Below are 12,372 nucleotides of genomic sequence, written 5' to 3'. Positions count from 1 at the left end.
AATTGATCTGCCAGAGCATGGGAGCCATGCCAGAGCCATGGCATAGCATGGGTATTTGAGTTTAGGGAAAGGAAAAAAATCACCACTTAAAGTGGATCTGGTGCTGACTTTGGTTTGAAGCCAGCTGGGGCAAACAAACCAGAGAGACTCATCTCAAATTAACCAGAAAAAGTGGAGCTGTGGAACTAGTTGGTAGAGACCATCCTTGAGCGATAAAGCTCAAGGACAAGAGCCCAGGCCTGGAGTTTAAGCCCAGTAAACACACACACCCCTCAAAAAAAAAAAGAAGGTCTGGAGACATGGCCCACATGGTACAGCACCTTGATGACTAGCAAGCATGACGTCCTGAGTTCAAAATCTTAATACTGCCAAGAAGGGGGAAAAAAAAACAAGAAGGGGCTATGTGTTTCTTCCTCTTGGAAGTTATCCCTCTGGGTTTCTGTGTTTAGGCTTTTTTAAAAAAATTATTGGTTGTGGGGCTTGAACTTTGTATCTGGGTACTGTTCCTTAGCTCTTCAGCTCAAAACTAGTGCTCTACCACTTTGAGCTCTAGCGCTACTTCCTGCTTTTCTGGTGTTTCATTGGAGATAAAAGTCTCCCACGGAGCTGGGAATGTAGCTTAGTGGGCAGAGTGCTTGCCTAGCGTGCATGAAGCCCTGGATTTGATTCTATAGTTCCACATAAACAGAAAAAGCCAGAAGTGGTGCTGTGGCTCACGTGGTAGAGTACTAGCCTTGAGACAGCTCCAAGATAGTTCCCAGGCCTTGAGTTTAGTTTTTGGGGAAAAAAAAAAGTCTGCAGACTTTCCTGCTCATACTGGCCTTGAACCGAAATCCTCAGATACCAGCCTCCTGAGTACGGAGAATGGCAAGCGAGAGCCGCTGGTGTCCAGCTTGCTTTTGTCCTCGTTGCTCCCAGCTTTCCCCTTCTGGATCTGATTGCCTCCGTGCTCCTGGCTCTCCGCTTCCTGTGTGGTTGAGCCACCCACGGTTCCATAGGAACCTGAGTGCGTCTCTTGCTCTACTTTCCTTTGGAGTCTTGACATCGGCTCTCCTCTTTGCGCTCTCTCCCTGTCTGTCTCTCATCATGTCCTCAGTTGGAGTTTGTGTTCACGTTTATAAACTCTTGTGTCAGACTCCATCCTAATGTCACTTTACCTCAGAAGTCTTGTCTGAAATCGTCCTTCCTGTCCTTCACCTGGGCAGGGATCGCCTGTACATTTACTGTCCCTCCAGCCTCAGCCCAGGCCAGCCTCTGGAGCACATGGTAAGGGTTTTCCATTGAACATTTGTGTCCCCGCTCCTCCCCAGATCAGCCGGATCGAGTACATCCACTCCAAGAACTTCATCCACCGAGACGTCAAGCCTGACAATTTTCTAATGGGCCTGGGGAAAAAAGGCAACCTGGTGTACATCATCGACTTCGGCCTGGCCAAGAAGTACCGGGACGCCCGCACCCACCAGCACATTCCCTACCGGGAAAACAAGAACCTGACTGGCACTGCCCGCTACGCCTCCATCAATACCCACCTGGGCATCGGTGAGTGGACGGGGCCTAGAGCAAACGCCCCTGGCCCAGCTTTGGTTTGGAGGCCCCGATACCTTTTTGGTGAGCCTCAGACCCCACAGCCCTTACTTTCCCATTATAAGCAAAGCTGCCCATGCCTTTGTATACCCTGCTTCGTTCTCATGGCAGCCCTGTGGATGGGTAACGAGGGTTCCCCAGTTATCACCTGTGGCTGCTTAAGAGCATGCAGATGACCAGTTTTGACCCCGGCCTAGTCTTGTGTCACCCTTTGCTCTCTTCCCTGGACAGGCAAGGATCAATGGTACCCACTCACTGTTTATTGAAATAGCTTCTGAGCTTGGAGCACGGGGAGGGCTGGGGGAGTCAGAGCATGGCCTACTGGTAGAGTGCTTACCTAGTATGCACGAAGACCCGGGTTCAATTCCTCAGTACCACATACACAGGGCGGGGGGTGGGGGTGATCCAGAAGTGGTGCTGTGTGGCTCAAGTGGTTAGAGCTGTAACCTCAAGAAAGTCCAGTGATAGTGCTCAGGCCCTAAGGTCAAGCCCCAGGACCAGCGAAACAAAACGCAGGGGGCTAGAATGTGGCTTAGTGGTGGAATGCTTGCCTAGCATGCACGAAGCCCTGGGTTTGATTTCTCAGTACCATATACACATGAAAGACAAAACAAAATAAACAAAAAAGAAAGAAAGAAAGAAAGAAAGAAACGGGGATATCTGGAGGAGGGGGGAGCAGGGCTGTAGGAAGCCAGTGGGCTTTGGGAAGGGGTTGTCTGATGCGGGTGCTCAGTGAGGATCAATGCTGAGGACCTGAATGGCCACGCCCCCACCTCACCTCACCTCACCTCTGGCTCCGCAGAGCAAAGCCGTCGAGACGACCTGGAAAGTCTGGGCTACGTGCTCATGTACTTCAACCTGGGCTCCCTGCCTTGGCAGGGCCTCAAAGCAGCCACCAAGCGCCAGAAGTACGAGCGGATCAGCGAGAAGAAGATGTCGACACCCATCGAGGTCCTCTGCAAAGGATACCCCTGTGAGTAGCCAGCGGGAGGGGCTGGATGAGGCTCCCCCAAGCCTGGCCACCCAAGCATTGCTCATGGGGCTGCCTGTTACTGCAGTGTGCTGGGGCCCCAGGTTCCCCCAGCTCCTCGGCTGTTAGATACCAGGCGTCTGCAGTCCACGCTCATGCTGGCACATCTCTGGGTTTGGCTCAGCCTTTATGTGTTCATGTGTGCTGGTCCTGGAGCTTGAGCTCAAGTCCTAGGCGTTGAACTTTTTTGCTCAAAGCTGGCACTCTACCACTTGAGCCACAGCTCAACTTCTGGCTTTTTTGGTCCATAATTGGAGGTAAAAGTCTCATGAATGTTCTTCAGGCTGGCTTTGAACTGTAGTCCACAGAGCCAGGGTTACAGGTGTGAACCATCCGTACCCAGCTCGGATGAGCTTTTTTGAGATGATGACAGCCATGGCCCAGTCTCCACACCAAAGTGCTGTCCTGCCCTCCCCAATTCAGAGCATCTGTCAGGGCAGTGGGTGGCAGGAGCAGCAGGGTCTGCCAGGCTCTTGCACGCATGGGCCTCACATGGCTTCCTCTGTCCTCTCCAACCCCCACCAGCTGAGTTCTCAACATACCTCAACTTCTGCCGCTCCCTGCGGTTTGATGACAAGCCCGACTACTCCTACCTACGCCAGCTCTTCCGCAACCTCTTCCACCGGCAGGGCTTCTCCTATGACTACGTCTTCGACTGGAACATGCTCAAATTTGTGAGTCACCTGGAGGCCAACACGGGCTTGGGGGACTGGCTGGGGAAGGCCCTGACTCCTAGTGCCAGCGTGGCCTGGTGGCAGGTGGGGCTCCCAGCAGGCGGGAGGTATGAGCTGGAGAGCCGCAGTGACCTCGCTGGTGTCCCACACACCCCCCTCTCCAGCTGCATCTATGTGGACAGGATGTGCCATCCTGTGAGGTGTGGGCCAGGCGAGGCGCCGCCTCTGGCCAGGCCATGGCGGACCTGGTCCTGCTTCAGGTCCTGCCAGGGTCCCTGTGGCAGGTCGTGGCTGATGCTGTCAAGTCCCTCTGCTGTCCTGATCGCTGTCTGTACCATCCTGTTCCTCTTGTTCTCCACGTGCCAGGCTACCACCTTCACCCAAGCCTCCCTGTCTAGCCTGGACCCTTTCACGGTGGCTTCTTTCTTTCTGGTCATGGGACCCTGGGTCTGGCTAGGTAGCTCTGTCTCCCACTTTTAAGGGTCCTAGGGGTGGGATGGGATGGGAAGAAGTATTCAACCACCATTCCTGGAGCTCCGGAATTCGTGAAATCGTATGTCTTGTTTCACGTCTCTTCTGGAAAAGGGGGCTTCCTCGAGCCAGGCTCTGCCCCAGGACAGCAACGCTCTTGCACCGCCTCGCCCTGGTCCCTGGCCATGTGCCGGGCCTATGTGCCCACCCACCTACTGGTAAGGACCTACTACAGCTTAACCCTTCCAGGACCCACTGTTTGGCCCATAAGCATGAAGCTGAGCTTCAGCTGTGATCTCTCTGTCCCTTCCAGGTGCCCGGTGCCCCTGGGCACCCAGGGCCCCTCAGATAGGCCCCTGGAGGAGATGGAGGAGGTGGAAGAGCTGCCTTCCCAAAACTACTGGCCTGTGGTCTGGACTCCAGGGCCCCAGTTCTGACATCACCAGGTGTGCCTGCAAGCAGCAGGGCCAGGCCTGAGAGCAGCGGGGCCAGGCCTGAGCAAACATCGCTTAGGATGGCAAGGCTGGTAGCCCCTTGAAAGATGGCTGTTCAGTGGAGAGGGTGTGGAAGAAAAGGCCGTGCATGGGATTTTCAGGAATGAAGCAGCCACTACTGAGAGTCAGGACAAGCCTGAAGAAGGAATTGTGGCCTTTGCCTGGAAGGGTCCTGTGGATACAGGCCCCAGAATCGGGGATCTTCAGCAGCCTCTGTATTGACTGACCCTGAGCTCATTAAAGCCTCTCTCCTCTCCGCCCTGGTGTGAGTCTCTTTTCACGGCAATCTTGGGCCTGCCAGAGGCTGACGACTGGGACCGTGTCTTCCTGAATGCCAAGATAGGCACGTTGGTGTTGGGCTCCTCTCCCCTCTGGATCCATCCGTGGACTGGTCTTGTTTTATTGTTCTTAAAGAGGGCAACAAAGATTAGGTAGGGATGGGTGTCATAGGCCAGAAAGTTCGGGGAAAGGCCTCCTCGGCACGAGGGAGGTGGGTGCCTTCCAGCGTGGAAGAGCCTGGGCACTTGCAGTTAAAGGTCAGCTCTGGTGGGCTTAGCCCTTGCTTAACTCCCTAGACCTGTGAGGTGCACTGGAAAGCCACTGGCCGTGGTGGTGCTATCGTCTTTAACTGACTCAAATAAATGCAGATGAAATCACTTCAGTTGCCATCACCACATTTCAAGTTCTCAGCAGCCATGAGTGCCTGCCATACCCAACAAGGCAAAACACTTGTCATCCAGAAAGTTCTGTGGACAGCTGCTCTGCAAGCCTCCTTTACCATGCCTCGTGCCAGACCAGCCAGCACAAGCCAGGCCAGATGCCCCTTCTCCACTCCATTGCTGGTACTCTGACCACCCTCTGCCATCCTCGGATTCAGAAGTCCAAAGCAGAAGAAAGGCCTCAGCGCCATGCCTGCCCTAGTGAACCCCAGCAACAAGAGCCTCTATAAAACATTCAGGAGGGACCTCACACCTCTGTCACTCTAATGCCAGGCCAGGCCACCCACTCTACAGGAAGCTATCACTTGCAGCAGGCAGGACTCCATACTGGACACCTTGGATTGTGGACTTGTCAAAGGAGCTTGACCTTCACCTTGACCTTGCAGTAGTCTTCCCATGTCATCAGGGCACCAGACTCCCCTGGATACTTGACGCCTGGGATACCGTTCTCAGCATACAGACACTATTCTGTGGTCCAACCAGCTGGCCAAGAGGAAACACCACTCTACCACAGACAGCCAGATGACCAGATTTTGACATTTTATATTTTCTTTTCCTTTTTCTTTTTTCTCTTTTTTTTTTTTTTTTTTTTCTGGTCGTGGGGCTTGAACTCTGGGCCTGAGCGTTGTCCCTGAGCTCTTTAGCCCAAGCAGTCTACCACTTTGAGCCACAGCACCACTTCTGCTTTTCTGGTTGTTAATTGTAGATAAGAGTCTCACAGACTTTTTGCCTGGTCTGTCCTTGAACTGCAGTCTTCCAATCTCAACCTTCTGAGTAACTAGGATTACAGGTGTGAGCCATCGGCGCCTGGCAACATTTTGTATTTTCTTATGGGCAAATAAAGACTAGAAAAGCTCCCCGGTGTGCTTTTCTTGATGTGACGCTTGAGATCGTGGAATGGTGGGGATGGCCCTCTTCCTCCTGCCCACAGGGCTGGCATTGGCCTGAGCCTGCAGGGCGGCCAAGCGCTGGACTGCAGTTAAGCACTCTGCAACTGGCTCTACAGCGCCATTAATGTCACTCAGCCTCATTAGTTGTAGTCTCCCTGCTAAATGTTTTTTTGCCTTCCTAGGCAGTGTGCTGTGACCTCAGAGGACCTGTGGGTGCCATTTGTCTCTGTTTGGGCTGTGTGTCTGGCTGAGTCTGCCAATTAGCGAATGAGGGTCTGACAGCCCCACACCTGTTTGGTGGGTTAGTTGAGATGACAGAGAAAGGTCTCTGAAGACCAGTCTTTAGAAAGAACTGGGTGGCAGAACCTGGCCTCAAACCCCCAGATCTTCTCTAATCCTGAGGCTCTGTAGCCAGAACAGATAACTATAAGGTTGTTGGCACCTGTGCCTCATTTCTGAATGCAAAACCTGCTTCAGAATGGACCCCAGGAAGAGGCCCTAGCCGGGCTTGGTGGCCCCAGGATTCAGTAGTCCTTCTGATCCTAGCCACCACCCAGCTGAAGTGCCTGAAGACGCTCACCCATGTTAGGGCAGCAGGGCTTTCTCAGCTAGTTTCTGGGAAAGATGGGGTTTCCCACACCCCGTGGCCTAACTCAGCCCACAGCTCTCTCCTCCACAGATCCGGCCCCCCTCTCGCCAGCCCCCTGCCCTTCCCTGTGGACGGCCCCAGGACCAGCTAGGTAATGCAGCAAATGCTGCTCTCTGCCCCACCTCTCTCCCTTCCTCCTGCACTGGGGCCGCAGTGGCTAGAGGGCCCCGGGTGCAGCATCCTTCCTCGACAGCCGTGCCTGCTGGGCCTCTTTCTTCCCTGGGGTGTCCAGCCTAGCTGCTTCTCTGGCTTTCCTAGCTCCCATCCCAAGGCTCACAGCATCTGTGTGGATCTTGTCAGGAGCCATGGCTGGGTCTAGGACTGGGGAAGGACTCCCCCCCTGGTGAAAAGAGCCCCGGCTGGCCACTGAGGGGCCTGCAGTCAAGTCCTGGCCCTGTCCTCAACTAGTGCTGTAACTCAGTCTGTGCTTTCCTCTCCAGTACCCTCTGCTTGAATGCTAGGTAGGCCTCTGAATTCCTTCTCTGCTCAGTTTGAAAACCTTAAGGGTGCAGAGCTCTTGTTAAAGTGGGTCCAGGTTGTAGGGGCCAAAGGAGGCCCTCAGTCATCCTGGGGGCACTTAGCCCCTCAGTTCTTACTCCATCAGGAGGCTGGAGCTTCTCTGCTTCTCCCTTCCCACCTTTGGGTGCTGTGTGGCTTTGTGTCTTTGCTCTGTAAACAGGGGCCATCTCAGCCCTCCTGGGTCTTGGGCTCTTGCTTTTTTTGATGGAGGGTGACCGGGTTTTGAGGTGTTTATCTCCTGCCTCACAGAGCTGACCAATCTGCTGTCCTTGTAGGGTGCAGCCCGGAACCCCGAGGACGTGGACCGGGAGCGGCGAGAACACGAGCGAGAGGAGAGGATGGGGCAGCTGCGTGGTTCCACGACCCGGGCCCTGCCCCCTGGCCCACCCACGGGGGCCACTGCCAACCGGCTCCGCAGTGCAGCCGAACCTGTGGCTTCTACCCCGTGCTCCCGCATCCAGCAAGCTGGTTAGTGAGGGCCTGGATTGTGGGCTGGACCTGAGTGGGCGGAGTCCCTGGTACCCACACTGAGTGACTCTCCACACTCCTCACCCTCCAGGCAATACTTCTCCCAGAGCGATCTCTCGGGCCGACCGGGAGAGGAAGGTGAGCATGAGGCTGCACAGGGGCGCTCCGGCCAACGTCTCCTCGTCAGACCTCACTGGACGGCAAGAGGTCTCCCGGATTTCAGCCTCACAGGTGAGCAGCCCCCTCTGTGACAGAACTAGAGCCAGCCTCCCTCCCTCCCAGCTCTGATCACCCTGGAACAGGAGATGGGGACGCACCCAATTCCAAGGTCGAATTAGCCTGGAGTGGTTACGTGGCCTCCTAGACAGTGAGTGCTCTGGCTTCAGTGAAAGGACACCTTAGCGTCACTGGGTTCCCAAACCTCTACTCTTGGCATGAGAGACCTGGTGGGGGAGGTGGCGTGGCACAGTGGGGAGAGGCGTGCATGAAACTTATCCCATCTCTGCCTTCTCTTGGAAGACAAGCGTGCCATTTGACCATCTGGGAAAGTGAGGAAGCCACATTGGACCAGTGTTTGCTTAGGTGAGTGGTATTTGCTGCACAAGCAGGCCTGCCTGGCAGGGTGGAAACCACCTGGGCCCCAGAGAACACCAGTGTGTATGAATGAGATGGAGGCCGTGATGGGACACCATGAAACCCCCCTAACCCCCAAAAGAGGCCAAGGCAGGGACACCAGGAATCTCCAAACCACAGCTTCTGGAGGGAGACTTTGGAGTTGTAAGGTGCCATTGGTTCATGCCTAGAATCCTAGCTCCTCAGGAGGCTGAGATCTGAGGATTGTGCTTCAAAACCAGCCTGGGCAGGAAAGTTCATAAAACTCTTACCGCCAACTAACCACCAAAAACCTGGAAGTGGAGCTGATACTCAAGTGGTAGAGCACTAGACTTGAGCAAAAAAGCCAAGGGACAGTGTCCAGGCACTGAGTTCAAGCCCTGATGTCAACACACACACTTTTGGAGTCTACGTGACTTGGGACCCAGGCTTCTGTGCTCAGCTGGGGCCTTGTGTGGATTAGTTCTGCTTATTAGTGCCTGCCCTTAGGACCACCCCCTCTTTCCAGGGCCCACCTCAGCCTCTGGACTGGTTCAAGTTCAGTCCTGCAAGGCATTTAGAACAGGGACTGTTAGAAGGCCTGTAAGAGCCAGGCTCTTGCCTATAATCCTAGCTATTTAGGAGGCTAAGATTTAAGGCTTGAGGTTCAAAGTCAGCCCAGGTAGAAAACACTCTGAAACTCTTATCTCCAATTAACCACCAGAAAACTGGAAGTGGTGCTATGGAAAGAAGATTGCTAGCTAGCCTTGAGCTGAAGGGTGCCCAGGCCCAGAGTTCAAGTCCCTCAGCTGACCAAAAAGAAAAAAAAAAAAAGACCTGTAAAGCCTCTGGTGAGTAGGGTAAAGCTGTTCTGAGCTGCCAGAGGCTTGAGGTAGTGTGGGGAAACTCAGGGCAAAGATTTAGCCTCATGAAGGTTCCCCCCCCCCCAAGTGTGTGTGACCCAGTTGGGCTTAGAGCGGCCTTTCCTCTATCATCTCTCACAGCAAAGGCAGTGCCCAGATAGAGGCACCTAATTTCTCTTCTTTCATTCTCCTTCTAGTGTCTTCACTGTATTTTCTTTTAAAAAAACAAAACAACAAAAAAAAAGATGGGAAAAAAACCACTCAAATGAACAAAAAGAAAAAAAAAACCCAGCACAAAACCGACGATGGATTTTGTTTCTTTGATTTTTTTTAATTTTGCCAATGGCAAAAAAGATGGGTCGTCCTTAGCCCTGAAGACTCCTGTCCCTGCACTGCCTGCTGTCCCCAACCTCCGGGCTGCCACACACTCCTCCCAGGTGAGGCCAGCTCCGAGGAGCCAGATGTCAAGGCCCCACACCAGCCACGTGATCCCGGCACTGCCGCCACTGGCCAGGAGCGATCCTGTCGAGTTGGAGAGCCGAGCCCATGCAGCCAGCACAGGCGGTCGGTGGAACTCACGTCCAGGATGGTTTGGCCAGTCAAAGTCAAGTCCTACTGGGTTTCATAAGCCTCGGATCCAAGGAGTCACCCCACCCCACCCCCACCCTGGAGATTCTAGTGGCCACCCCCTGTTATAGTTTCCCCATGTCTCCTGATCATTCAGGCCCTCCCTTCACCTCTCTGTGGAGACCTTTGGTGGGTGGAAAGATCGCGGCCATGATGCGTGTGTGTGCGTGTGTGTGTGCGTGTGTGTGTGTGTGTGTGTGTGTCCTGTGTTCCTCGAGCAGGTGCCCTCCCTCACCTGCCAGGCCAAGTTTCTGTTCTATCCCCTGAAAAGGAGAGGGGGTGACAGTGACCTCCACACCCTCAGGTTTCAGAGCGCCCTTGCTACCACCAGCCCCCAAGTGCCCGCCTGTGGCAGCACCATTGTCCATTCCTGGTCTTTGGGCAGAGTCTGTGGATAGCCTGTGGCTCTGGGTGCCAATTACTCCCTGGGCCTTGCCTTAGGGAGGGGGAGCCCGGGGTCAGGGCTGTGTGTTGGATTTAGCCTTCCTAATTAACAACTGGTTTTATTTTATTTCTTGTTTGTTTTCTTGGTGTGTGTATTTCCTAATTTATTTACCTCTGTTTTCCCTTTTTTTTCTCGCTTTTTTTTTAAATTAAAGAGCAAAGCTTTTTATTACTTTGTAATTTAAAAAACAAAAAAAAAATTACTGAAGAACTTTGGGGGGAAATTTTGTACTTTTTTCCTGTGTAAATACTGGACTTTTTTGAGCTTTATTGTGGTTGTTAATTTGAAGTAATAAAGTAGAAAAGGATAAAGTGACCTGACAGTCTCTGTCTACCTCTTTGCCTGGGGGGTATCACCGGCTGATCTGAAAGGTCTTGCTAAGAGCAGCCATGGTAGGAACAAGACTATATCAGCGTGATCCAGTGATTCCCATGCTAGGACCACCCCGAGAAGGTTCTGGAAAGCCAGACTTGGCCTTCCCGTGAAGCACTGACTTGACTGTGGTCCCAGCTGTGGTGGCAGAGCCAGGATTTGAGTCTAGGCTGTCTCTCTACAGTCACAGTCACAACTCTGGGAATGACTCTCCTAGGGCTGGATGCTGGGAAAGGAAGGCAGATAACCCCACTAGAGTTCCTTCAGCTCTGATAGTTTCCCTCAGCCTTCCCCCTACTGTCTCAATGCCTTGCCAGCTCCTAAGCTAACAGGTCTATCCTGCCTAGTTTTGTTTTTTTCCAGTCCTGGGGTTTGAACTCAGGACCTGGGCACTGTTCTTGGATACTTTTTGCTCAAGGCTGGTCCTCTGCCACTTTCCTCTCGATCTTCGTTTCAAAAGTGTCTAGGGGGTCTGGGAATGTGGCTTAGTGGTGGAGTGCTTGCCTAGCATTCATAGAGCCCTGGATTTGATTCTTCAGTACCACATAAACAGAAAAGGCTGGAAGTGGAACTATGGCTCAAGTGGTACAGTGCTAGCCTTGAGCACAGAGAGGCTCAGGGACAGTGCCCATGCCCTGAGTTCAAGCCCCAGGACAGGCAATAAACAACACAAAACCTGCATTGTTCAGAATATAAAAAGTTCTTGCTATTGGTTTATCCTGTAGTCCTAGCTCTTCAGAAGACTGCGATCTAGAAGATCAAGGTTCAAAGCCAGCCTAGACAGAAAAGTCCAGGAGACTATCTTCAATTCACTAGATAAAAAAAATGTACTGGAGGGGCTGGGAGTTTGGCCTAGTGGTAGAGTGCTTGCCTGACATGCACAAAGACCTGGGTTTGATTTGTTGGTACCACATGTATAGAAAAAGCCAAAAGTGGTGCTGTGGCTCAAGTGCTAGAGCTCTAGACTTGAGGAAGCCCAAGGACAGTGCTCAGGCCCTGAGTTTAAGCCATAGGACTGGCAAAAATAAAATAAATGTACTAGAGATGTGACTTAAATGAAATAGCACCAACCATGAACAAGAAAGCTAAGCAGGGCCCTCCTAGTTCAGGGACAGCACCCAGGTCCAGAGTTCAAGTCCCATGACTGACCAAAAAAAAGTGCAGGGTCCTGAGTTCAAGATCTGGCACCATCACAAAATAGATAAATGAAGTTTTTGTCCTTGGAATCCATCACTCCAGATGTATTGTCAATTTTAATTAGTAGTTATGCCAACTTTTTCAATTTGATTTAACTTTACTTTTTGTGGTACTGGGGTTTGTAGTCTGTACCTCACAGTTGCTAGGCACTCTAGCATTTCAGCCACACACTTAACCACCATGTATTTTGGGGGGGCATGGCTAAGGTATTTACATACCTGAAGGTCATGCTATACAAAAAGGTATAATGAGAGCCTGGCTAGGTGATATATACCTGTATTTCCAGCATTTGGGAGACTGAAGCAGGATTCAGAGCTTATTTTAGATCCCCTCAAATAAAAAGCATCTGACTCATTGTTGCCCAAGCCACCCTGTCCTTCCGCATTCTTTTTCCTAGTTTCTGATTTTTCCTTCCTGTGTTTCTTCAAGGACTGGAGGAACTCGGGGTGGAGAAGTGGCTCAGCTGAGCACCGGTAGCTCAAGCCTGTATTTCCAGCTACTCCAGAAATTGAGATTTGAGGGTGGCGCTTCAAAGCCAGCCCACAGGAAAGTCTGTCAGAATCCTAACTTCAGTTAACCACCAGAAAAACCACACGTGGTGCTGTGGGTCAAAGTGGTAGAGGACTAGCCTTGAGTGAAAAAGCTTGGGGACAGACAGCACCTAGGCCCTGAGTTCAAGCTCCATGACTGACCAAAAAAAAAAGGTAGGTGACCTTATGCTGAGGACAAAGGGGTGACGAGGCTACATCAACTACCACACCAATAGTATACATCATACA

The 12,372-nt window shown here is 52.4% G+C and overlaps 1 protein-coding gene across 5 annotated transcripts in view; it reads left to right on the top strand.

Annotated features, from left to right (window-relative positions):
* The window catches only part of Csnk1e (casein kinase 1 epsilon), a 35,119-nt gene extending 24,780 nt beyond the window's left edge, over window positions 1-10,339 (top strand). For 2 of the 5 annotated variants that reach the window (XM_090328699.1, XM_090328698.1), the window contains exons 5-7: window positions 1,311-1,539; window positions 2,387-2,557; window positions 3,140-3,768. In XM_090328699.1, the coding sequence (XP_090184825.1) occupies window positions 1,311-1,539; window positions 2,387-2,557; window positions 3,140-3,768 (1,029 nt within the window). Of the gene's footprint in view, window positions 1-1,310; window positions 1,540-2,386; window positions 2,558-3,139; window positions 3,769-3,873; window positions 3,978-4,072; window positions 5,829-6,541; window positions 6,603-7,305; window positions 7,499-7,589; window positions 7,730-8,017; window positions 8,081-9,149 lie in introns of those variants that run through there. The other 3 variants (XM_090328700.1, XM_090328701.1, XM_090328702.1) reach the window with 3 other exon arrangements.
* The last annotated feature ends 2,033 nt before the right edge of the window (window positions 10,340-12,372 follow it).

Source organism: Megascapheus bottae, chromosome 2 (genome assembly GCF_031878675.1).
Source record: "Megascapheus bottae isolate mThoBot1 chromosome 2, mThoBot2.hap1, whole genome shotgun sequence".
NCBI classification, from domain to species: domain Eukaryota; kingdom Metazoa; phylum Chordata; class Mammalia; order Rodentia; family Geomyidae; genus Megascapheus; species Megascapheus bottae.
The sequence above is the reverse complement of the archived record's forward strand: the minus strand, read 5'-3'. Positions and strand labels throughout refer to the sequence as shown.